The sequence below is a fragment of the Chelon labrosus genome (assembly GCF_963514085.1).
Source record: "Chelon labrosus genome assembly, chromosome: 7".
Lineage (NCBI taxonomy): Eukaryota > Metazoa > Chordata > Actinopteri > Mugiliformes > Mugilidae > Chelon > Chelon labrosus.
In genome coordinates this window covers 5606991-5633886 of record NC_140343.1, presented here as the reverse complement: position 1 = coordinate 5633886, position 26896 = coordinate 5606991, and the positions used below count along the sequence as shown (strand labels likewise).

General features: G+C 40.2%; 1 protein-coding gene across 2 annotated transcripts; it reads right to left on the bottom strand.

The window, feature by feature from the left end:
- Window positions 1–1696: 1696 nt before the first annotated feature.
- ifi44g (interferon induced protein 44g) lies at window positions 1697–8314 on the bottom strand. 2 transcript variants are annotated; one of them, XM_084549049.1, is made up of 9 exons: window positions 8017–8314; window positions 6364–6429; window positions 5910–6028; window positions 5631–5685; window positions 5323–5518; window positions 4480–4632; window positions 3534–3705; window positions 2784–2884; window positions 1697–2235 (listed from the first exon to the last, which is right to left on the bottom strand). In XM_084549049.1, exons 1-9 carry the CDS (start codon window positions 8037–8039, stop codon window positions 2029–2031), a joined length of 1092 nt encoding a protein of 363 aa, XP_084405175.1. In that variant the 5' UTR covers window positions 8040–8314; the 3' UTR covers window positions 1697–2028. The 2 variants fall into 2 exon arrangements, with proteins under 2 accessions (XP_084405175.1, XP_084405176.1); XM_084549050.1 differs by lacking the exon at window positions 6364–6429 and having other exon boundaries at window positions 8017–8311.
- Window positions 8315–26896: the final 18582 nt, after the last annotated feature.

Sequence of the window (26896 nt, the reverse complement as noted above, 5' to 3'; positions counted from 1 at the left end):
CAGATCAGCAACACTTTAATATCTTACATACATGCATGAATATATTATATAGACTATGGAAAGTTGGTATTTGTGTGAGATTGCGCAATTCGAGAACAGGAAATGCACAAATTCAGCCATTATGACAATAAAAAATGATCGAAACGACTGGAATCATACAGAAATTACATTTATAACACATGCCAATGGACAGAGAGTGTAATTTATTTTATTTTATAATTATTACTTTTCATGATAACAGGTGAGGAAGTCCCCTGTTTCTCAGACAGTGTCAAACAATTTCCCCTTGAAGCTCATTTCTGCCATGTGCTATAAAAATAAATAAATAAAAAAATAAAAAACTTCCAGAAGATCCAATAAGTCACCTGAATGTACAGCTTCAAAATAATGATAGATAGTGAAGAAAAGTTGTGAAACAATAAATTGTTTGAAAAGGTTTCTTCAGGGCGTACAGCAGTTCTCTTTCATTTACATAATGAGGAAATGGCTTCTAATCGTCAGAGAAAAAAAACTAGGGGGTCTGCCACAGGGTGATTTATGTTAGCATAGAAATAAGTTTCGATTTCCAAGCAAATGGCAAAAGAATGAGCCACACCTAAATAAACTGAACCAAATCTGGACCAAGTTTCTCTCACGGTACCTTGATTTTAAGGATGGTTTTCCAAATCTTTTTACATAGGCTAAATGAACAAAAGTTAACAGAATTATCACAATACTACACGCCAATGACGATGGCAAATACACTGAGAGAAAAAATAAATACATAAAAAACAAATAACGTGACCCAAATACCACTTTCTGACTTAATTTATGAACTTAATTAACTTAATTTGCGTGTTTTCAGTCTCACCTTACAGCCGGTTGAAGGCGGGTGCGCAGAGATCACAGTAATTATGCTGCAGACAAATGTGCCAATGTGTGCCACTCAGACAATAGTCAGTGCCCACCACACACACCCAGGAGTAATTCAAGTGGAAGTCCCCGGCGATAATGCCACTTTCAAAATAAAACATCGAGTTGACTTAACTGTGCTTTGTTTAGTCTCTCCTTGTTGCTGGAAATAACTTGCGCTCAGGTAACAGCAGCTTTAAGCCAGCTGAAATTTGTGCACACATTATTTTTGGTAAGGTTTGCTCCTAGAGTGACCCAGAAAATTAGAGGTTTAAATGAAATTGGTGTAAACTGCTCCATGCTTAGCTCAAATAACAGTAACTAAATATGTTTTCAGGCTGGAGATGTGCACAAGACTGCACTGTTTATCTCACACTGTGAAGAAATAGATGACTGCTATGAAGAAATAACTCACATTACTGGAGTCTTTTATCAACCTGATAGTCGCCTGTCTCACCATTCACTTCCAGACTTTGGTAAAACCTCTTTGCTCAAATATGACTGATGTTTTGGGGCATGAAAATAATCATTTTATTTAGCATCCATGCAAAAGTTTGAGTTGAAATCTCAAATCTAAATCATTTCTGTTCTTCAGGTTGAAGAAATATTCTCTGTAAATGTAAATGTAGCCACGGATGCACCTTGTGAACGTTATTCATATTTACTGACAAGGCTAATATAAAGTATGATCAAAACCAGTCAATGCAACTAGTTTTATTACATTTGGAACAATTCTATTAGTACAAATGGTTCATGAAAAGAATAGACCACACACACCACAAAATATTTTTAGTCTGAATTGGAGTTACAATTTTTGTAATTTTATTTTTTTTAACACAGTACATTTTAAAACATAAAAAAATAATAGACCACCCACACCAACAAAATTAAAATTTAGTCAGAATATAGAAATATATATCTACGGTAAGATCTTTTGGTAAAAAAAAAACAACAACAAAATTTTAAAAATTACATTTGAAAAATTATGTGATTATGTGAACTGTGTGTGATCACTAGTATGACAAAAATGTCCCAATCATGTCCATGATGGTTTTAAAATTAGCTAGTTGAACTTGTGAAACATATAGTAGGTGAAAACGTAAATGTTGACGTAAAAAAAAAAAAAAAAAAGAAGAATCATGGGAACATGCGGCCCACGTCGACCTTTGCTCTTGTGTACTGTGGATTGTCCTGGAAATACAGGTCAGCATACTGCAGAATGTGGTCAACGGCGTGTAGAAGTAGCACATCTGTGTTCAGATCCACGTCCAGCTCTGATGAGTAGTTCTTCACTGGAACAATGTAGGAGGTGGACATACCCAACAGAGCTCCAGCTTTACCCATCTGCAAACACACAAACACACACACAGCATTCAGATCCTTCAGCTGGCTGAGAACAGAAAGACGTCTCAGTGTCACCTAAACATGATCTCAAATACTGTGAGACTTACGTTATTCTCACATCCCACTGAAAGTAAACTACTGTGTACTCTCACTTTTAAGAAAATGAAATTATAAAATAACATCTACACTTGCTTAGATGAACTCTTATTGATTTATATTTTCTATTAGATACTCATAAGGAGGTGATTCACGTTCCAAGCCTTCACTGACTTTGAATTTAGTAACGTACGGCTAGATTTTAAGTAGAACTTCTCCAGGTGTGTAGTCTGTCACCTTCTGTATTGTTATTTCATTTTATATCCAACCAGTAGTATTTCTGACCATGCTACTTGTTTGCTGTTAAATGATGATCATCTTGAGGTTATCCGCCTGTAACATGTCACAAGACACTCCAGTCTTTTTCTATTTCCCGTCTAAAAAAAAGAAAATTAAGTCTTGACTTCACAATTACAGTACGTGAGCATTTCTCAAAGTTCATTTCAACCTACCGCCTCCCGAATGACGTGGCTCGTGTAAACGTGGCTGGCATCTTTGGCTGTTTCTTCACAAATCTTGTCTATATGTGTCAGCAGAGCCACTTGGTGAACACCTAACAGAGAGAATACAGTGTTCTCATGAGGGTTTGCACGGCCCGTAATGATTGACATCTACAAAAATAAACTACAAAACAATTAAATGCCACTTTCACACATGTAGAAGATAATGGGAGACTGTCTCACCTACTGAAAATACTCCTTTTGGTTTAGGCAAGTCTATGCAATTAAGTAATATCAACAAAGGAGCGGAAAGCAATATGCAGGCAAGCAGGACAGAGTAGAAAGCAACACCCTTGTTTACTCTGACAGTTACCTGTTCTGTTAGCACACAGACCTAATCGCACATTACACTGACTAGAGAGTCAGTGTAATGTGCTGCTGGGCAGATAAATTGCTGTCTGGCCCAACTGATTTGCACAAGTAAGTTGTCACACTTAGATCTGGGTGAAGACTCCAGTGCATGTGTGAAAGGGCTTAATACCGCAGTTCTGTTTTATTTCAGTTGATCTCTAAAGTGATCTCATTAGTGTCTGCGGTTCCAATTGGGCAGAAATGGGTAGACTGACTGAACTCAGCTCCTTTACTTCGCTTGTAACCAAACCAAAAACATAATAATAATAACTGCCATTTACAGTAGTCCTGTTTTATGTCAGAATGTGTTAAGAGTCTTTGTGCTCAACGTCTTGTTTGTCTTTTCCTCACCCATGTCACTGATGTACTCTCTGAGCTTTTGGAAGGTGGTGAGGAGGCCTTTGGGGTAGGTCATGATTTTAGAGGCGTCCACCACAAAGACCACACAATGGATTTTGTCTTGAAGGCTTGGCCTCTTCACATAGTCCTCGGTCTCACAGCTCACCGGCTGATCCGGGGTAAACTGGGACACAGAGAAATTAGGAGGAGGTTAAACCTTTAAATAGCAATAAAAATAAAATGTGTCTCGAGTGGATGGACGTCTAGTTCCACAGGTATTTGGCCACAAGTCAAACTCCACCAGATCATGGCACTGGCACCTGTCCGGGGTGTACCCCGCGTCTCACCCAATGACAGCTGGGATAGGCTACAGCAGACCAAGCGACCCTTCACAGGACTAAGCAGTTACAGAAGGTGAATGAATGAATGAATAATTATGGATGCGATCATGGATGAGGACCCGTGTGGAGTTTAGTGTATTTCCTCAATAATCACCGGTGTCTTTATTTACCTTCATTACTAGAGACAAGTTTTGTGCAAGTCTCAAAATTAACTAATGTCACAGCTATAAATGAATAAAAAGTCAACATGTGTCATGACACCTACACAAAAGACAGCGCTGTTTGTGGTAGAGATCCATTAGAGACAGCCGCTTTTAAAATGTTCTCCTGCATCCCAAATGATGTCGGAGTTTATTTACATACAGAGCGGAAAACTGAGACCTGGAGAACTGGCTAAGGATGCATGTGGAGATACTTTTTAATGCAAGGTGTGAACACAGGTACACTTGTGATTGGATGGCCCAGGAAAATAATGTTAAGTGCGATATATCTTAAAGGATCCATGAACACCTGTGCACAATTTGCGAATCCATCTAGTAGTTGCTAAGACTGTCGAACCAAACCACTGACCATCTTTCAGTTTGTGCTACTAGAATATAACAATACATCCTGTTTACCTTGTGTCCCTCAGGTACATGGCCTTTAATGACAGACAGGATGTCATGAAGGGTCAGTCCGGTCACCTCTCCATCGCCCAGACCCATGATATCACAAAGCGCCAGTCCATTAATGTTCTCTCCCTTCTCACTACGGATGTTGTAGGACTGCAGCTGGAACGAACAAAACGAAAGTTAGTGGGATAAGAGGCCTAAAGTGTCCATGCAACTAACTGCTCATGAACTGAGAATGAAGGTTTCAATCAATACTGTCCATTAAATTTTTTAACTTGTGTCTGTCTGTATCTAAACTTTAGTCATTATTAACCCTGGAAGTTCATTGTTGACCTGAAACTTATATGAAAAATATCTTAAATGTTGAGTTTACTGAGTTTTCATGGCCAGCCTGTGGTCTCCCGTTCAACCGGGTAGTATGCTCAGAACGGCGTTTAAGCAGGTAGTGCTACATGAAGCAAACGTTCAAACTAATTTACAGTTGACTAATAGGGCTACCAGGTGGAGTGCAGTCTGGCCAATTTAGTTAATAATGAGACGACATTCAGCCAACCCCCCGCAAAAAAATGATTCGTAGAATTTAGTCAACCAAAATTTTCTTGGTTGACTACGGGCTAACAGGTGAAGTCTGTATAATTAAAAGGTTTGTTTACAGTAATTTTGTAGGAGTTGGTGTTCAAGAGTTAAACCAGAAACTAAGATTTTACATGGAAACGTTTAGGAAAACTTTGGCCAAAACCCTATTTTCTTACTGTGATCGTGGATGTTCAATGTCTGGCTCAAAGGCCAAGTATAGGCTGGGTTTTAATTTTCTCTTGGTTAATATACGTGCTGCTGCTCCACTCATACCTTTTTGGTGAAGCTGGTCGAAAAGGTGCCCACCATGGCCCGATTGGTGACTCTTCCATTAAACACAGACTGGACCGAACTGACGAAGCTGGACTTTCCTGAATTGACCGGACCCAGGAGGAGAACCCGGGCCTGAGTCACGTCCTCACAGCTTGGACTGTAGGAGCTGATGGTCTTCATCAGGCTTGTCTTTTGCCTAAGTTGGAATTTAAAATGCTCACTGGCCATTCGATACAATTTAAAAAGTATACAGAGGAAAGGCAAAGAAGGGACTGATTCATGTGAAGATGTTGAACAGCTTTACTCACTCTTCTGTCCACTCCACATTTCTCCATTTCAGTTTAGGTTGAGATCCTAAAAAATCTTTCAGAGTGAATGAAGAAATTGTAATGAGTATAGTGTGTCGGTACAAGATACATGAGATGTTTCTTTTAAATATTGAGGAGCATTAGTTCAGGAAAACTACCAGAGTTTGATGTGCTGTGTTGAAACATTTTTGTTGACAGGTTAACATTGTGTGACTTTCATAATTAATAATAGTGCTGGTCTTTGACACAAATCTTGGAGTGGAACTGTAAGCGGCTTACTTGGGACTTTAAGCACTGGCTTGTTGTCTTTTCCCTCTGTTGAGCTGACATTTGGAAATTTGCCGAATGAGTCCATGAAGAAAGGTGTCGCACTCGAAGCAATGGGTCCTAAACTAAAGCTGGAAAAACATCAAGTGCAGGGAAAGGACAAATTAAAGACACAAATCAGTCTGAATGTCCTCATTTCATGTTACCACTTAAAATAATACACGTGACCCTTAATGTGATGAAAATTGGACGACAACACCTAGTGCGCGTTAGACCATTTTGCTGGTCCACGGCTCTGTCATAATTATTATTACTACAGTAATCAAAGTCAACCGTGACCAGCATGAAACATCCCAAAAGAAGGATTTGATCATCTCATTAATGCCAGGTATGTACTACTGAATGCAGGTTACTAAAACGTGGAGGAAAACTAGGAGATTATAATTTTCAATCTCTGCAAACCTACCTTTCCTTTCTGTCGTTATTTCTCTCAGTCTTCTTTCTATTCCGTCCTGCTGTCAGTGTTACGCGACTTTAAGCGAGACAAACAAGACAAATAAGAAGCATTCCTCTTGCTAAAGAGAAAATAAATAATGACAGCGGCATCTTTGTGTGAAGGGAGGATGCAATAAAGGAATAAATAAGGTGTCACGTGTTTTTTATTTTTAATGTGTTGCTGTAATTGATTATACATTATATATGAGAGCAGGTGACTCCTCGCTCCTTACTGGAAAAATAAACGCCAAGTTTGGTCCTTATTTAACTCTTAAAGTAGGTAAATGTTGACCAATTGACTTGTGGTTTCTTACCCCATTCACCAGATAAAATCGCTTCACTGCATCATTAAATAATGGATACTTCACTTCATCCAGTTCTTCACAGAAAACCTTGGTCCTGTGTTTAGGGTCAATGACCCGATTGAAATGTTGAGTTTGGTGCATATGGCTTAATTTGGACACACAGACTAGTCCTGTACAGCTCGGCGTTTATCCTGCGTTAAATAAATCCCAGTTCCACTGAGAGTCATACATGGCCAAGTTGTTGCAGAATCCGCATAGGGTTTGACAGAGGAGGTGAGCCGTTTGGTCACCTTTTTTTAATTGGTTATTTTTGGTTGATTTTTGTTCAGGTTTTAGTAATGAAGAATGTCTTCATCGCTGACAGGACCTACAGAGTGTCTACACTACTGATCTCAGACTTTTGGACGTTTTTCACTGTATTTCTGACAGACCTCTGCTGTTGTGCAGCTCATTGTTTTATGCTTCACTCTCATTATCCTCTCTTTTCCTTTCATATTGACAGACACCTCCATCTCAATCCAAAGGGCTCTCTCGATGGTGTTAAAAGGACTATATATCTCACAAGCAGTGCTAAATTAGTCTCCCGTTCTCTGTCCATAGGCTTAACCAGCATTGTGTTAACGCATTTGGCAAAAGCTTGAACATAACGTATAATAATAATAATAATAATAATAATAATAATAATAATGCATTTTATTTAAAAGCGCTTTTCAAGATACTCAAAGATACTTTACATTAAAAGAACATCATCTGATGTGTAAGTAAAATGATTTATAAGTAAAAGTCCCAGCTCTAATAGTTGGCAAAATTTGCCTTTGATAAAATAATAACAATAAAAATAATACAACACCTGATTCAACCACTTTTTGTTGACATGCATATTCAGATACTTATTCAGCCCATTGCATATGCATGACAGATTACTCAAGAATTATAAAACCAGCTTACTTTCACATTGGTTTAATATCTAGATTAGCTTGTTTTTGGGACACATATGCGCTTTTAAATTTAATTTAAATACACTTAATACTTAAGTATATACATTTAAAAGCGTTTTCTGCCATTTTCATCATGCTGTATTACTTTATGCGTTGATGCGATAAATAAAAATAAATAGCTTAAAAGCAAAGATAGCTTAGCCAACTGATGCTAGCATCTTGATTACACATAACAGAGTAGTAGTGGACAGACTAGTTATCAAAGCAGGGCAAAGTCTGACAAACTGCAAAGTCAGTCCAAAGTTACGACACAGGTTAGCTAATTAACTTTAAACTTTGTCGAGTCTATCTGTATAATTTAACAGCAGTAAGTATTATTACCTGTATTTTGTTCTTTCTTCCATTCGTATCGTCCTCAATCTGGACTCAGTCAGCGAGTAACAACAACAGCGCCCATAGAGGTAATAGAAACCAGAGCCTGCACTCCTTCTGAAGAAAAGAAAGTGAAACCTAAACTGTCTACTGACGAAAATCACGGTGGAGATAGGCTAGTTAGATTAAGATTAAGGTGAGATGTTTGGACTAGCTAGTTATGCTATATAGCTATATATTGCTGTTGGTATGCAATGCAGCCACCTTTAATGTTCATTTTCACCTTTAGTTCACACCTGGAGTTATTTAAAGGAGGAGGGTACCAGCAAACTAACACATTTATTATTATTATTATCATCATTATTATTATTGATTATGTTTCCCTACAAATTATAGTTGAAACAATAATAATGATAATAATGGATTTAGTTTACAGGTGTATCTCATGTGGCTACAGCCATTCCTCCCACATCACATTTGCACTACAAAGGTTGACACTGTGTTTGGATCCGTCCGTCTGTTCCTTTATTGTCAGTCAGGGTACAATGAAATCTTTTGTACAATGAAATCTGGTATATTCCCATTCCTACTCCTGCTTGACTCATTTCATCCCTTTTTTGACTCATTTCATCCCTTTTTTTTTACTCATTTCATCCCTCTTTGTACCTACCCAACTCATGGGTTGCACCAGCCACTATGTCTATTTTTCATGCGCCTTAGTTTTCATTCTAGTTTGTTTATATACATTATATATACATATATATTTTTCTTTTTCTTCTTTTAATCTCATATTTGTACATTTTATGCTTAAGTTTCTGCACCGTAGGCCTTTGGGGAAAGAAATTTCAATCTGTGTATGTGTTGCTCATGTCAAAATTGACAATAAAGCTGACTTTGACTTTGACTATTACAAAATCTGTAACAGGCACTTTAAATTAAAAATTTCTATTATAGAACTCTATCATCTGGGGCCACTAAACCTCAATAACCCCCCTCTTTATGATAGAAAACAAGGACAGCTTATATTTTTAGCAAATATTGGACTTGAAGTTGCTAAAATACAGTGGTTCAGACACGACAGCAATAGGGCCGACCCTGCTTTATGCACAGATAAAATGAAGTATGAGCTTGTTGTATTTAGTATCACACAGTCATGCCAGAGAGCCAGCATGCACAATACCTCAATGGAATAGGGCCATAATCACATCTATATTTACCTTACTTTGACATTTTAACATGGTTGCTGTGAAAAAAACTCTTTTGCATGACAGGAAAATACTGTATGAGGACATTTGTCTTTACTGTACAATGACGTGGCATCTTTTTCATTAATATTTAGTGCATTCATGAGAGACAAGTAAGGCTCACAGTCATTAATGTTTGTGTGCCAGACGTTTAAATCTGTCGCTGCCTTCAAATCCCCTTGTGGTATTCAGTACCTCGTGAATGGAAATCTTTGGTCTGAGTTCACAAATTATCTATGCAGCTTCCCTTGAAATCACGAGTTCCACTTGAGGGCTGCATGTATCAGATATCTTCAATTTTTTTTATATCCACTGTCTGTAATTCTCAGATTTTTAGACATTTGACTGTCTTAACCACATCGGTTTTGGTGAGAATGATGAACTAAGAACATCGATTTAAAGGTTTTAAGTGGGTGAAATTACAGGTGTGAAGTTAATCCACTCCTAGGGATTTCTCAGCATTAATAATTCAGTGTCTGTGTGTGTTGAGGAATAATGGCAAAATATTCACACGCTTGAAGAACTTCTCTTGCCTCTCCTCTTCAGATACACTAGAGGGAGCTCTTGCCTTGTGTATGAAGCCGTAGACATCCGTCCTCCTGCTAGATGACACCAGGGGTCAACCTGTGCCCACACTTCCTTTTATTTCCCTCCACAGGTACAGTGGGACCTGGATGCTGATATGCAAAATTTCCTCCTACACAAAAGGGAAATGTAACTGGACACACTATCACACTCATCACTCAGTAGCTTTTAATAGTTTGAGAATATTTTGAGCTGGACATCCATCTTAAGTCCATGGTGGTGATTGCTGTTCCTTGGATAAGAAACTTGCTTTGTGCACAGGCATGTGTTTGGTTTGCTATCTCTCTAGGTTGAAACAGCATACATATTAGTCTATTATTATTTGCACTAATAGTAGTATTGATTTTTATCATTACACTTGATTACTTGTCCATTACACGACTGGTCAAACATTTTAGAACACCTAAAGGTACTAAAGTGTGTTAAGTGTGCTGCAGATTAGCTTGAAGGTGGTAACTCATTACTTGATCCTAGAAATATTTATACTTCTGAAACGGATATTTTTTCTCTCCGTTGCTGATCCAAGTAGGACAAAGACAGCAGGGCTTGCTTAAGGTTTCTCGAAGACCTTTCACCACTCATCCAAGTGGCTCCTTTAGTTCCACATGAATTAGTGGTAAAATATCTTACAGAAATCTCAAGTCATTCCAGTTGTTTTTGTTTTAGCTTTCTTTTAAATGGAGCGTGACCTGGCTAACTGAGAACCTACACCATTTATTTCTTTTTACATTATGACAAAAAAGTGCCAACGTATTGACTTAAATATTAAAACTTAAAAATATATAACTGTGTGTATTGTTTTATTTCTCTCAGCTTCAGAAGATATTCCATAAAAGCTAAGATATCGTACTTTGTCATTTTCATGGCATGAAAAGTTTATCTTTCAGTATTGGCTTCTACTTTCCAAAAAACTGCACGCTGTGATTTCTACAGTCTGGATCTTGACCTTGGTGTTTCGCAATAAGTCATTAGCATTCATCGTGAACAAGTCGTTGCGTTAAAGCTGAGGCCGTGTTACATGACCAGTTCAACCTCATTAAAATGTTCCTTGTTTGCTGAAACTGAAAAGTGCACGGTTTCTTTATTAGTGAGAGTGCCGCGTCCCCACCAGCTGGAAGCCGTGGTTGTACTGTTCAGATCTAAATGTGAGGGAATACTGTGTCCTCATGTGTGCTCTCATTCTTCACTCCAACCAAGATTTCATTTTCTCATTTGACATTCAAACTTGTCTCTTGTCTTTGCAGAGCATTTTGACCTATCTTCAACTCCAGAGTTCAGATTTGGACGGCACCTATCATCTCTTCACTCGGGTGAGATAACACTATATCCTCTCCAGGTTTTTAACTCTTACAGAATTCATGTAATCAAACTTCTAAATTACGTAATCTTTATATACGAGCTACAATCTGATTAATATACCCCCCATCCTTGTGATAGGAGGTTAGAGGAGTGTGCTAACTCAGCAGAAACCCTCTAAGCTAAGTTAACATGATAAAATATATAAATAAATAAATAAAAAAGTTTGCAGGTTCATTCAGGTCGGTCGTCTGTCATTCAGTCTGGATTTATCTGTTTTGGCTTGCAGCCTGTGACCAGCCAGGCATAATAACAGCCTGTGGCAAGGCACGACTATCTTTATGACCTTGTGGCCATGACAAGCTTTTCTTGTGTCAGCGAAATTAACATATCCCTAGTTTTCATTGCTGGAGCACCTTATCCAAAAACGTGGCCCTTGACCATTTGTTTGGATTGGGGAGCGCTGCGATTGGGAGATCCCAAACCTGATACTTATTATTTCAAAACAGAAATAATCGAGAAGTTTGTGATACGTCAGTTATTGTCAGAGTCGGAGCTTCTCAGTGGGCAACACCCAAACAAAAATACAACCTGCCGCATCATTGAGGTCATGACTGGGTCTTATTAAAAGGGAGCATAACTGCTGATGATTTGACAGCGAACACTGTCTACAGCCTGTTATCTGTGGACAAAGGATGCTTCCCTGCAAATATCGAAGTCCCGCAAACCAAAACACAGTAACTGTACAAAACCAGACTCGTGATTTCACTGTCCTGTGACCAGACGGTTGAGTTTGATGCATTTAAAAATACGTTAAACGAACTCTTTCAAACTAAAATGTGATTTACAAAAAAATTCAAACATTAAAGGGAACAAAATAATTGAATATTGTGTATTACGCAATTAAAATTTCATATCATTAATCTAATATACTATCTGTGGCGACCGGTTTCTTTGACCCACCTACTCATACAGTAACAACAGAATGTATTGATTTATAATTGTGAAAAATAATGAACTCACTGTTTTAGATTTTTAACATAAATTTGTTTCATGGAATTAAATAAATACATAGTGCTTGTTGGTTTTTGTCGGCCAGATGATCGCAGCTTATCTCGGCCTCCGCCAGTTAGTGTTTAAGCACCGGCATCTGCACGTAGGCAGCGCTTGATATCAGCCCACGTGCATTCAAATGTCGTAAAACAACCCAACAACTGCCAGCCAGCAGTCGTGTAACTTGCAGGTCAGAGGTGGCTATAGAGGCCCGACCGTGCTTTATATATCTGAAAAATAACGTGAAGTAGTACATGATCCATTGAACTCCTCTTCATCATGAGTGCATCTGTGAGCTCAGACTACCGTTTGGACAGTTTCAGCTTTGACTCAGCAGTCCTGCCACATGATATCTGTGGACTGGAGCGCTGCAGGTGGGAGGAGGAGGAGGAGGAGGAGGAGGAGGAGGGCGAGTCGTCTAAACAGGGAGCTATGCTGACTATGTATCCGTGTGACACAGCAGTCTGTTTAAAAGGCAGCCCCCCCCCCCCACCACCACCACCACCACTCCCCACCCCCTGCGCTGCACCCTTATCCATCCACACTCGATGACACACATTCACTCAGGTTCTCACCCTGTCTGCTTGAAAGCCTGCCAGTGTAGCCTTGATAACCCAAAGTGCAGCGAGGGTAGAAATTAAAGGGCCGCCGTGATCTAGATGTAACGCAGCTCGAACAATGGATGTGCCTCTGAAATGGCTTTGAATTGCTTTTACAATCGTTGTCGCCGTTACACGGTCAATGCCCTAAATAAGAGAGTGAGATTAAAGTTTAAATTAGTTTTACATTTTTATTTTCACAGTTCTGATTGCCACTAAAAAGTTTAATAAAGCTTTTAGTAGTCTGATCAATAGAGGACAATTTTACTTGGAGTTATTCCGAATAAGACTTTTGATCTATTATTTTTATTATTATTTTTTTAATCGATGACATTTCTTACATTTCCTCAATTTAGAAAAAACAGATCTGTGGTGCAAGTTGTGGAGATGGCATATGGCCTTTATCGTTCTTATCGATTATTTAAGTCTGGTTTTCGTCACTCCACTCTGATTTATTTTCCTGCAGCACTTTTCACTTCACTTCTGCAACGCATTGATCTGCTAGTTTTCTCGGTTTCAGTCGCTAACGACACACAATGAACACCTAGCTGATTCCAGACCGGCCTTTTCCAACACAATACCGGTTGCAAATCTGAGACGCTATTTCCAGATCAAACTAGGCACTACTTGTAAACACAGTGGAGTTTCTGTTTCGCAAGACCATTGAGCGTCTTTGAAAGTTTTCTCAGTTTCTAAGAATAAAAGACCGAAAGCCGGAGTGTCCCCCAAGGGCCGCTACAGGTATCAGCATGACTCTGTGCTTTCCTTGCTGTTTGGCTGTAACCTGTTTGCTTTTCTCTTACTTGAAGTCAGTCTACGTTTTATTTTATTTTTAATTTTTTATTCAGGAGTTGCAGATGAGTAAAACTTTGGTTGCATCTAAATTGTGCATGAAAGACTGCATATATTTATTTGTATGTGCTGTTGCAGTGATATGTTTTTATAGATTCTCTCTGAATTACCTTTATATGTGTACAGCTGCTGCTGATGTACATGACATGCAAAACATATAGACATATCTCCTTGTTTAATTTCCTGTGTATCGCTCTTATTAAAAAGCAACAGCACTCTGAATTCCCTCCGCTCCTACAATGAGTTATGTGTGTACACATGACTCTGTTGCTGTTTCCCTGCAGGCCACAGGTAACCCGTCTCCTCACCTGGAGACGGTAAATTTCCATATCCAGTAATCCGAGTTCTGAAATTGTCACGTTGTTCAGATCTTAGATGTGATGTGTTTGTTTTCCTGCACTAGATTACAGTTTTGACAGCCGCTGTGTCTTTTTTTTGTCCGGATACATACATCTGGAGTAACAGTCTGCTTATAGGTGGAGAATTTAAATTGCCATGTTGCAGTGAGACATTTAAAGATGTTGATATGTGACAGGAAGCGGGTTAGGATGTGTTGTTGTGGTCTCTGTCCTAGACGGAGTGCTGCCTGTGACTCACTTCGAAACACCTTGTGCGTTATTAAAGCCACTATCTTGTGTAAGTTCTTTAACACGTAGTTTAAATCACAGGCTGCCCGTGAAAAGTGGGTCAGCATTTGTCTTGTAAACACGTAGCTGCAGCGTGCTGGAGGTCCTGCAGTTCAGCACCGGCAGCGTGAACACTGTCTGCGTTAGAGGAGGCAGTATTAATAGCCGGGGGCTGAATTGCGCTTGCGGAAAAAGTGTGACGTTGATCTGAATTTTTGACCCAAAGCAGCTTGGTGGCGATCCAGATAATCCGTCCAACTATTATCTATAACCTCTTATTCTGTAGAGACTGAAGCCATATCAGCTCAAAAGGACAGGGAAAACATGCAACTCCTCAGCAAATGCTCCAGCTGGCAAGTTTGAACCCATGCTGCACCAATCCAGATAATATTCATCATTATTTTTATCTATTAGATAGATCAGGCACTCATCTACTTACTCATTCATGCACCAGTACATGCTTTTGCACATGCTCTACAATGATTTGCTTTACCAGTGAATTAAACATGCTCACCCTCTTAACTTCACGTCGTTCTGAATCAGCTTTTAGGCTGTTCAGTTCTTCTTCATCCAGACATTGTGAGCCTGTGGCCTCAGTAGCAGAATCACATTGACAGGCTAGTTTACCACCTTGACATGAGCTATTTTATTCGACGGTCAGACCTTTTTCAAGCGTCGCCTGGTGCAACTTGGACACATCGTTACAAGTCCTCCCCTTGTGCCCAAGCAGAACACCCCTCTTGATCCACAGCCACCCTGATGCTTTTTTTCAGCAGCTTCATTTATGTTTTTGACGGCTTTTCTCTCCTGCAAGCTTCTAACTCCAAGGAGGCAGAGTGACCCCTGCAGTAAACCTTGATGGACTCAGAGTTGGCCTTTTCACCCATTCCTTCTGCACTATTCCTCTAAACTCAAGATATCCGGCCTTCTTGTGTTCAAAGACCTCCTCCATCCGGTCTTTCCAAGGAACAGTGAGTTCCATGATAACCACTTGCTTGGAAGAATCTGATGTTAAGATCAAGTCTGGGCAGAGTCACGCTCTTGCAATGCGTTGTGGGATCTTTAGCGGCTTCCCTCGTTTGTCACATTCAGCCGCCTGTCACAGGCTGAGGCCCTGGGGGGCTTCTTTCTACAGCTGGGAGAGTTGGACTAACACACACAAGTAGTTAATCTAAAAAACTGAACTTTACATTGAGGCCGCAGATACTGGGTCTTGTGTAATACATGATGAGCAGCATCTTCAGTCAGTGTTTTTTTGGAGGTTCAAGAGTCCGCGTTTCTGAAGCCAGATAAATAGAAAAAGCATTGGCGTGACTTGTACTATAACAGGACGGCCTTGGCCTATAATAAGTGTCACAGGTCAGAAAGATTATCAGATGCTGTGCGTGCAGGTCAGCTCAGAGAATCTGTCTGCTACCTTACACAGGCTGTAAACAGGACTTAATTAGTAAGTCAAGCTATCAGATATCGCCCCGTCACCAGAGCTGCTTGTTTGTTCACGAGACTTTGACACGGGATCCCACAGATAACTTTCACAAACAACTTATGGAACCTTCTTGGTTTTTGGAGATTTAATTTGCTGTATATTAAAGGAGGCCGAGACAAGACAGGTTTTGTCCATAGAAGTGCATCCATTTCACCAGAGTCTTCATGGAGCAAATTATAAAATAAGATAGCACAAAGTGTCTGAATGATGTCTGGGTCATGATTTCAAAAGTGTTTTATTTTTTATGTCTCTGTGCTGCGCTCTCCAAAACCACCTCTTCTTCTTTGAGAGCACTAATGGAAACGATTCATTGCTGTGAATAGGGCTTTAACCTTACGGTGCACTTAGCTATGATGCTTGAACACGCCGTCCTGAAAACGGATACAAAAGTACATCTTTGGTTCGAGAATCTTCCATTAGTCTTTCGTCCCACTTGGCCGAGCTGTTGCTTTGCGTCACATCTCACCGATGACGGTTTCTAATCTGTCTGGCCTGCAGCCTGGAGGACAAAACATTGTTCAGCCTCTGAGTGTTTACATCTCCAGCCTCGTCCGGGTGAATAACCCCTTTCCGCTCGGGGGAGAAGTGAAAGTCTGCTCTTTTGCTGAGAAATACAGAAAGCTGAGACCCATTTCTGTTTAACATATCAACATCTCGCAATAAAAATCACACCCGGCTTCCGGTAAATTAACTCTCATTGCTATCATCTCTCTGTTTGGCCTCCAGACAAAGATGTTTTTCCCTGGCAGATACTTTGAAAGCGTTTTTCAGTTTGGTAACAGATAGTTGTCTGTGACATTTTTTATGTTGATAATTTATGGCGTGCACGTACGCAGGACACTTCTCATCATACCATGACAGCTTTAATCGGTATTTGCTTCTTTTAGTCGACACACATGACACACCAGCCTGTGACCTTCTTGTGTTTATCGGATCAAATATTCTCGAACGGTTTAAGAAACTGCAGCTGCTCTATAGTTCATGAGGCACATAATAACCCATTCCCTAAGAGTAATGACTACACTTTGTATCCAAACATGAGCAAAAACAGAAAATGAGAAGAGAAACAGAGGGAGAAGTGAGGGGAGAAAAAAGAGGAAAGTAGACCAAAATAGGAGAGGAACAAAAAGCAGCAGAGACAATGTGAAAAAGAGAGTAAATAGAAGTGAAGAAGGAGGAGAAGCATGACTGGAGAAGGGGAAGGGGGCAAGAACCGGTCTGAACCAGCGTAGGCTGACTCTCTGGGCTATATACCCCTCCTCTCTTCCCTCCCCCCGTCCTCCCCCTCCACCTCCTCCTCATCTTTCCTCTGACTCAGACTGGCTGAACTTTTTTCTTTTAGCGCTCCGTCATGCGCTCGTTGTCACCAGGAACCGTTTGAATAAACATTCCCCAGAAGTGTAAGAAGATCCACCGCAGAGTAAGGGGAACGGGGCGGAGATGTCGGGACGACCTGGGACGCAAAGGGACGCAAAGGGACGCCAGGTGTTCCCCCACACACATTGCATAAGCTATCAGGAGGCGTCTGGAGGGTATTGATTATCAGGCAGACATGCTTGGGATTAGAGGACCTCCACACCTACTCTGCTAGGACAGCTTGTACCCTTGCTGTAGTGGGTATAGGTTGTAGATCTATGTCTGTGCTCTTCACCACATGACGTTAGAAGAGTGATTTATTGTGTGGCTTGTTTAGATCTGATTAGTTTTCCCCGAGTCAGCTATTCATCAATTATCGTAAAAGATATTGCAATAAAAGGATCTTGTTGCAATGAGAGTAATGAAATGATTTTAAAGCAGCAGTGATTGGTTTGGGAGTGGACACGGACATGCTTGTTGAGTGATTTGGAAGGAAAGAGAAGCACTGATTAGATTGGAATTAATAATGGAAAAAGTATGGGCTGGTCTCATTATAAAACAGAAAAAAAAAAGAAAGAAAGTTAGGTCTGATGGTTGTTGGTGGTGTAGTTTTTTAGGTCTGTTATAAAACGTTGGTTGGGGTTGGGCAGTGAGGTTAGAGAGGCCGCCGTGTCTCCATCTGATGTAACCTGAGCAACTGTAACCGAGATGAAGACCCAATAATGAAACTCTTTTAGACCAAAAAGTAAAAGAGGTTTACATATGTACATATATATGTATATATATACACACATATAAACAGTTACACTGCTACATAAACCAGCAGGCAGGAAAAATCATAGCCAGTGTTCAAAAGATGTAAGCATGGACCTGACAGAAACTGAATGCTTGGAAGCTCTGACACTAGACACAAAGACTTAGAATTAGACTTTATTGATTCACAAGGGAAATTGCTTGGTCACAGTAGCTCTTGGAAAACACTAATAAAAAAGAAAGATAGGTGTAAGATAGTTATAAGCAAAATATATAATAATAAATAGTATAAGCAAAACTACACAATATTTGCTTTACATAATAAAAAACTTGAAACTTGAGATGAGCAGCGGATGGAGAGCCATAGGTACCATATACGTATGTCCTGGGATTGATTGGCCGAGTCAACAACTGAGAGGAAATGAAACAGAAAATGAACGCGACCGAATGAATGACTGAATGAAAAACCACAGAACCGTAAGACTGGCTGACGGTCACAGAGCTCATGAGAACTATTCCTGGGCTCAGCCAGCTGCCAAGTCCTAAACTTACTTTTCCTGGCCCGGCTGCTTTCACAATCTATTAATATACATTACATTTCCATCCTAGCTCATCCCAGCAAACATGGAATCAATGCACACCGCTGCCAGTTCCTGGCAGTTTGCCACAGATTCCAGTTCAGGGTTGTGAGTTACATAAACGCTGTGGAAAAGTTACTTAAGCAAAAGTAGTTCATTAAAATTAAAGCCTTTTTTTTCTGCCAAAAAGTGTCCGTGTGACTAATTATCAGCTGTGGCATTATTAATTTGCATCAGTAGCATTTTATACGAGCTTCTCTTAAGGTCTTGATATATAGGTAGGTTGTGTAGTTTCTGCCCCAACTAGATCCTGTTAGTGGGTCTCCAGGCCGTTGTGGTGGATGTTCCCATTGGATGTCTGAACCAAGTCTCCTCACCTCTGACCTTACCCCATAACTCTGCCAGGAGCAGTCATAAGTCCTTTGTAGTGTGAGATAGTCACCTCTCTGTGCTGACTCACAAGTTTTATAACGCGTGACCAAAGGCGGCTTTATAGTGCGGGAGAAACCCCGAGCTGCTGGCGCCCTTTTTTGTTTGTTTCACTCACTACACCACTAGTTCTTGTACACTTTTGTCAGATCTAATCAAGTGATTCTCCTTGCACTGGTTTTACCTTTAATAGTTAAAACATTAGGACACTTGATGGACTTGGCTTTCCTATATAGTGCTCAAAGACGCCACAGGACGAAGGCGTGCAGAACATGAAAATAAAGTCTATTACCCTTTTTTTTTAACTCAGATGTCATTCAGTTTAAGTTACAGTTCATAATTTTCATTAACACAAAGAATGCACAACATTTAAAGTTAAAAGCATTATTTTCTTCTTCTTCTCCTCTTGCTGACGACACCACTTCTTTTTTTGATTTCATCAGTAGTCTTCCTCTCCTTCAGAAAACACGCCACAGTTTTTCTCAGGGATGTGTTAAAAGATTTATTCTAGTGAAATTTGCTCGCATATGTAGAAATAGTTTTTCAGGATTTCCTGGGCTTCAGTAAGTCATTTTCCGGCTTAGCTTGCTGACTTCCTGTTTGCTCCCCACTCACACGAAGGACCCAGAAATTATTCAGTTATCGTGACTTTACTGCATCTAATGGATCGAACTGCGACAAAGAATTGTATAATAAGCCAATATTTATTTCCCTCCACGTTTGTCCTGAAAGTTGGAAAACCGAGGCCACTTGAGGTTTGTACAGTGGTGGGTTTTGACTGTTAATGGTAATACCACTAGCGTTGTTCTATTAAAGTTAACATGTGGTTAACTAAACAGACTACAGCAAGTTTGTTTTGCTTGTGCAAAGACCCTAAACTGGCCGTGCGATGATGACAGTATGTTGGTGAAAAATGACATATAACCTTCGAATATAAATGATAATATTGTGTGCAAGTTGTGTATTTACGAAACACAAATCCTGACTCTCCAAATTCTCCTCACTCCGTGGAGAAATATGCTCTGTAATCCAAATAAAACATATTCTGCATGTGCCACAGCTGAGAATCACTACCACCTGGACAGAGGCGAGGCAGCACCAATTAGTTTTTCCATTGCACAACTTTCAGCTGCGTTTGTATTTATAACTCTGGAGATGCCTTTTTTTTTCTTTATAATAAATCCCTGAATCCCTGTATAAATGCATTTATTTGCATATGCAAGAGGAAACTTTTTTATTTTCTGCTGCCAAAGCATTACATTAGATGGACTTTGCTTTGCCAGATAGCTCTCTAAATGCTGCAGGTCGAAGGCGTGCAGAACATAAAGTAAACAAAGTGTGAATTTATTACTCTTCAGTCAAGTAAAAACCCTTACTAACAAAAGCCATCGACAGCTTTTAAAGATGGACTTTAATCCCGGAGCCCGGCAATCAGATCGGTGCAGATGTTCGGTGCTTGTTTTTAAATAGAGCCTTAAGCTGAGTCACCGCCACCTGCGCATTTCTCAGAATCGCAGTGCAAATCTACTTGTTGCACGTTTGCTTTTGGCTTGTTTAAGCTGCACAGTTACAAGCGAACCAGAGCTCGTTAAACTAAAGCACTCGCAAGCGGCGGCGTGGTTGTTGGACAGGAATCGGGCCGTCGTGCCAAGACGGAGCCAGAAATTTAGGCAGGAAGAGGGAGTCAAAACAAATGTACAACAATTCCCAGTGGTGTAACTTAAAGTCAGACACCGTGGTTTTTTGTCTGATAATCAGATGTGCAGATGTCTCAAAGCTGTAGACGTCTGCAGACTTATAACTTGGAAACAAGAGAACCCCCCCCCCAAAAAAAAAATAATAATCCAACATCTTTAATGCAAACTAATTATATAAAGTCCCTTAAAAGTGACCAAACCAAGTGGTGATTGAGTTGAACAGCTGTGCAAGATACCGTCCCTTGAGTCAGTTCAACACATGTGCACGCAGAAAACAAAGCAACAACTTATTCTGCTGCTGCAAAACTTAGCTTATTTGGGAGCCTTCTGCTAATAATTGCGGTCCTATGATCATTGATTATGTACTGGACACATATTATATATTGACATGTGAAAAGTGTCTAGACTACACTAGCGTTTGTGTATCTGATGCTAAAATAATAGCACAGTGTTCATTACATTTTTTGATTAGATTTCCATCAGAACTTTGATTGTTTCTAAACTTTACCTCTCAGCGCTGGTTCTTCTGTAAGTTTTGTTTAAATGTCAACGAAAAAAAGAAGAGAAATTCATTAAAAATAATCATATAACCACGAGGTTATCGTTGCACGTGGGAAGGGTCTGTTCCCGCATCTGCCCCGTATGTGCATGCACGTGTCCCGTGCGTGATGCATAAACCAGTAAGGAGGCTGCTAAATACATTCTCCTCATGCAGATATGTGCCCCCACATGTCACTGGGCACCCTCGCCAAAAGGCCCTGAGTGCTGCAAAGGGTAGTCGAGGCGCTAAATGCCCCCTCCCCAGACGCCAACCCACCCATCCACCCACCCTAAATCCATCCGCCTCTCTGCTAACCTCGCAACCTCGCTGTGCTGCTCTCGGCCAGCAAGAAGCAGCGCAAACCGGCATGAGCCAGTGCTGGGAGCTACATCACCCCCACCGCCTCCGCCTTTCTCTGACTTCTTCCTCCCATATGTGCATACACACACACACACTCACACATATTAGGATTAGTGTACTTATGAGGACCTGCCATTGTCTGTTTCACCACCCTAAACTTCACATCTTTGTCTGACTTTCCCTAGAAGGACGTTCAAGTTTGATCAGAAAGTTGGCTTTGAGTTTATTGACTTAATCATGATATAAATTACATTTGAACATTAAGTACACATGCCTAACCTAAGCAGCATCATAATTCTTGTCATATCCCTTAAACCCCAGCCCGGTTGAGACTCAGAATCTAGCGCTTAACTAGCGTAGTGATCTCCTACGACAGTCTGAGCTAAATGTTAAGGAAAGTGATCCTCTCTTGTTGTAATGATCCGTCAGAAATAACCCCACATCACAAAAATGTTCTCGCACCGGAGGATGGAAACTCAAGGAGAGAAAAACAACCCTCATTTGCGCACACGTTGATACGCACACACTTCCTCCTCTGTCCCCCAGACACTTTCTGAGCTCCGACTATTTTGAGCAGCATATGCAGTGGCAGAAAATAGGATTAAAAGTCTTTGTGACCGTTCCTCGGAAACTGGGTGAAATATTTTTTATCCCACGTGGTACTTCTGTACCTAGATGGAGAAGACGGTCTCTCCCTAGTACGTTGCACGCACACATACAGTACATAGCTTTGTTTACTTTCCCGTTGTACTATTTTCTGATATTCTGTGTCTTCTGCCTTCTTCGTTAGACTGATGAATACGCTGGTATCTGGTCATTAAATCAAGTCTGAGAATTTGTTTCTGCGGGAGGAAAAGTGGGCCAAGTGTACACAGCCTTTTCCTGTTGCAGAGGAAAGGAACTGTGAAGTATTTTGGTTAGCCAACTTCCCATTAAGTTCCCTCTCAAGGACACTTTTATTGGCTCGACTCCCTTGGTTTTTTTTTTTAGTTTAAAAGGGAAAATGTGACGGAGCTGCCTCAAATTAGCACAAATGCCATGGCACTCTTAGAATACATGATGTGTTTCCATGTTTTAATGTGTGCTTTGAACACATTTTCAGTCAGTTTAATAGTGTGTCCATCAAATCAGATTCTTCTGTTAAGGCCCAGACACACCAAAACGACATAAAATAAATCAGGTGTCCTGCACCAGGCCCAAAAAAGCTGCTCCTGAATACTGCAAAGATTACAGCCAGTGACTGTCAAGAAGGTTAGCTACACCACCTGTGAGAGGAGAGAGGAAATAAATAATAATCCATGCCATCCATAACAGGTGGCAGTAGTCTGGGCTCGTTGCTCAGAAAGGGAGTCAGGTAGCTGGTCTTTGCAGATGAAATGAAAAGTGTTTGTGTATTGAAACGTGCCTTCTCGACTTGTTTGTTGTTTGCTCACTTTCACCACTTCCATTCCTCGTTGTGTGTATATTGGTTTGCTAAACTAAACTGCCAGTCACACTGAGCTCTCTTTGGCTAATTCAAAGTGCTAAACTGGCCAAAACAACGCAGGCTAGGGTTCATCCATTGCCAAACGATTTGGGGGACACAGCGAAAACTAGGGCAACACTTTAAACAGTGTGAAATCAAAGACAACAACACTCACAATCTTAAGCCCCTTAAGCCATCAGGCTCCTGAACAGCTCATACACATCATCGGCCCCACTGACTGGATCTGCAGCACAACGCACAGAGCACTTTTAAAACTCAGGTTTAAGCTTTTTAGTGTTTCATTTTAAGTTTCTCTTGCACCTTCTGTTTTTCTGTGCATATGTCAATAATAATTATGACTAATTATCCTAGTTACAGAGAACCAACATAAATAATAGATTTGATTGTGGAAGCAAAGTCTACTGGCATGGTTCAGCACTGAACACTGATGATTAGACTTTAGCCATTTAAACTGTAGCATGTGGCTATTGTTGAGAAGAAGCGGAGGAAACTTAGTTATTCACCTACGACCAATTTAGAATCACCAATGAACCTAATGAACATGTCTTTAGACGGTGGGAGGAAGCTGGAGTACCTGGAGAGAACCCACGCAGACACAGGGAGAACATGCAAACTCCACACAGAACTGTTCCACCCCATCTCCCTATCTTTTTTTTATTGTCATATAGTTTGTTCTTTGGTTCTTCAGAAACATTTTGTCAGAATTGAAACTTCATCAGAGTTGCACTTTTCCTCTGCTTTTCTGTTGCAGAAACTCCAGATTCTTATTGTTTATGGCTCAAATATGTGTATTTATTTACAAATTGCATTCAAGTGAAGGGAATATTCCTGACCAATCCAAGACTTACTACTTTAACTGCTCTATTGTGTCTTCTTTTGCTTATGTACCTGTCCATATATCCATGTTTAATTAGTTTCATTCACAGTGACATGTTTATTACTTTTGCTCAGGGGACAACGTACATATAGACTCACAAGATGCATACTTGTCTCTATTTTGTTACTATTTGGTCTGCTATCAGTGTTATGTAATTATAAATATATATATTATTATTATTAAGGAGGCTTCAAATAAACCCACTTGGGTTTTCTGCCTCTCCATGCACTGCATATTATATTGTTATCTTTGCTACCTTCTATTGTGCAAAAAGATGGAGCCATGAATCATAAACCAGTTGTTTCAGCAAAATCCCAGCACAAATTAATCATGGACTGGACTGGAATCAACATTTCCTCCACTGCTGGTTGCGCCTCAGACATTAAAACAGAACCTAGTTTTATTAAACACACACTGACACAACAACAGGTACACAGAGCAAAAATACTTTATTCACGAGGATCAGTCAGGTATCGGGTAACGATGGTTGAAGTCAGCATGTTTTCATGTACAGTATACCTAAACCAACACGGCGGAGGAGGGGTTCCCGTCACACGCTCCAGCTGATAAGTCACATGCTCGGATCTCAGCACAGGAAACTCTTTGCTCCTGTCGCCATGTGCGACGTGCATCGCTGTAGGTTTGTGTGGTTTGGAGCATGCGTCTTTCAGCAACACGGGGGCGTGTGCGGCTGATTTTTATTTCCATGGACATGAAATATAGGCAAACACAATACTCATCCGCTGTTGTTCTGATATCTTTTAAGATTTAACCTATCACCTCAGCGCCGTACGAACTACTGTCAACAATTAGAAACTCTGAATAACTGTCACAGAGACATCAACACCAAATTGCACTAAAATATGGTGTAAGCTTAACAGAAGTATGCAGAAAATGCTCATTTGGCAGACAGTAACATGTTACGTTATTAACGTGAAAAAAAAAAATGCATAGAGATTTAGCGCTAGCAGATGTTGCCCGTCCTATAATAACATACAGCTCATGTGATGTTGTTGAGCTAAAAGCTGAATTTGTTTGCACATATTATGAATCTAAAGGCCTGAGTATATTGTTTAACTTAGTTAACTTTAAATTAAGACTTCCTGTAACTTTCCTGGAAGCAGGAAGAAAACAAACATGCTTTCATATAACATAATTTCTTCAATCGGCATTCAGGAATGACACAATTACTACGACGCCGTCCAGCTCTCAGCTCTTTTTTTTTTTTTTTTTTTTTCCCTGGAGTGGACGTAAATAGCATTTTGGAACAGAGGCCCTTCAGACAAACAGAGGCTGCAGGGTTCGTCAGTCACCTCCTTTATGTGACCTCTCACCCACTGACTGGACATCCCAGAGTTTCCCCCCCTCTGCAAGGCCGTAAACAAAACATCTGCCCCCTCACCTGTATCCGCTGACCACAACAACATTGTGTTGCATGTGTCCCACTGATGTGAGAGGACAACTGCCTGTCCTGTTTAACATAGTTTGATTTGTTTACAGTGGTTAGTCAAGGGGATCAGAAGCAGCGTCACCCGGAGCTGAACTCTGGGTTGTGGCTGCTTGTTTTCTTAATGTTTACGCCTGCAGCAGTGCATGCTGGGTATTAGGGACACTCCTGTTGTTGCCTCATATAGTTCCAGAGAAACTGCTCTAAGGCTTCAGAACACTGAGGACTGTTTAAACACTCAGCGTGATTTCCAGCTTTGGGCTTTTCTGTAATAAAAAGCACAATTTAAGTTTCATTTTTATGGTTAAAAAATACAAAGAGCTGTTTGTGTGTGTGTGTGTGTGTGACTTGTGTCGACTTAAGAGAGAAAACTGTTTCATCCAAACTCTCCAGATGCTGTTAACATTTTTTTTTATTGGCGGGGAGTGGGAGAAAAGACACCACTGACTCATACTGAAAATAAATATAGCCTACTTTGAAATTAGAAGTTACAATGTAAGCTCAGTAAAAAAGATATACTGGGCTAGAGAATATATACACCGATCAGGCATATCATTATGACCACCTTCCTAATATTGTGTAGGTCTCCCTTGTGCCTCCAAAACAGTTGTGACTCATCAGAGAATGGACACGGGCCTTCTGAGGGTGTCCTGTGGTGTCTGGCAACAGAATGGTATTAGTGGGGGGCCTCTGTGGATCATCCCACAGATACTTGATCAGTTTGGGATCTGATGATTTTTTTTTTAGTTGTTCCTAAAGTGTTTTTGTGTGTGTGTTCCTGTGTCAGGCTGCATCCTGCTGGGGATGGCTGCTGCTGCCATCAAGGAGTGTCATTGCTATGGGGCGGGGGTGTCTGGCCTGGTAACATCCACATGAATGAATGCCAGGTCCAAAAGTTTCCCAACAGAACACTGAATTGTCACCAGATGGTCGATGTTATTTACTTCTCCTGTCAGTGGTAATAATCAAGAATCAAGAATACTTTATTGTCATTATGTGAGAACATAATGATTGATTTCACAGCTCTGGGAAATGTTATGTCTGATCGGTGTATAAACTGCATATATTTATATATTTATCATCTGGTACACCATCTGTTTTTGTTTAGTTTAAATGAAAAGTTGTTATATTAGACGTGAAGCTTGTGAAAATATCAGATATTTATAGTTTCAGAGCATCGGCTGAGCTGTTTTTTTTTATTTAGGGGATATCAAAATTCCTAATGCATCCCCTTAACCAACAATGTTTGACTTCACACACAAAAAAAGCATTAAAGCATTTACACATATGGACACAACACGTCCAAAAAGAGTATCAAATCCACAAAGACAACTAAAACTCGGTTTGTCCAGTGTTTAAACCTCAAACCAGTTAGGATGTTTACAGGCCCTGTCCAGCTGTGCAACAATAGGAGCATTTAACAACCACTGAACACAAATGCAAAGCTCATATGTTAAAATAATACCTTATGGTTGAACGGACCACAAGGTGTCATTGTTATGAAGTCAGTAAGTAGGCCAACTGCCTGCAACGCTGCTGCTAAACAAACAGCGGTAGGAAACTTCTTTCTTATTTTTTTTGTTTCGCTTCGCGTGTTCTGCCTCAACGAGGCATTTAAAACTCT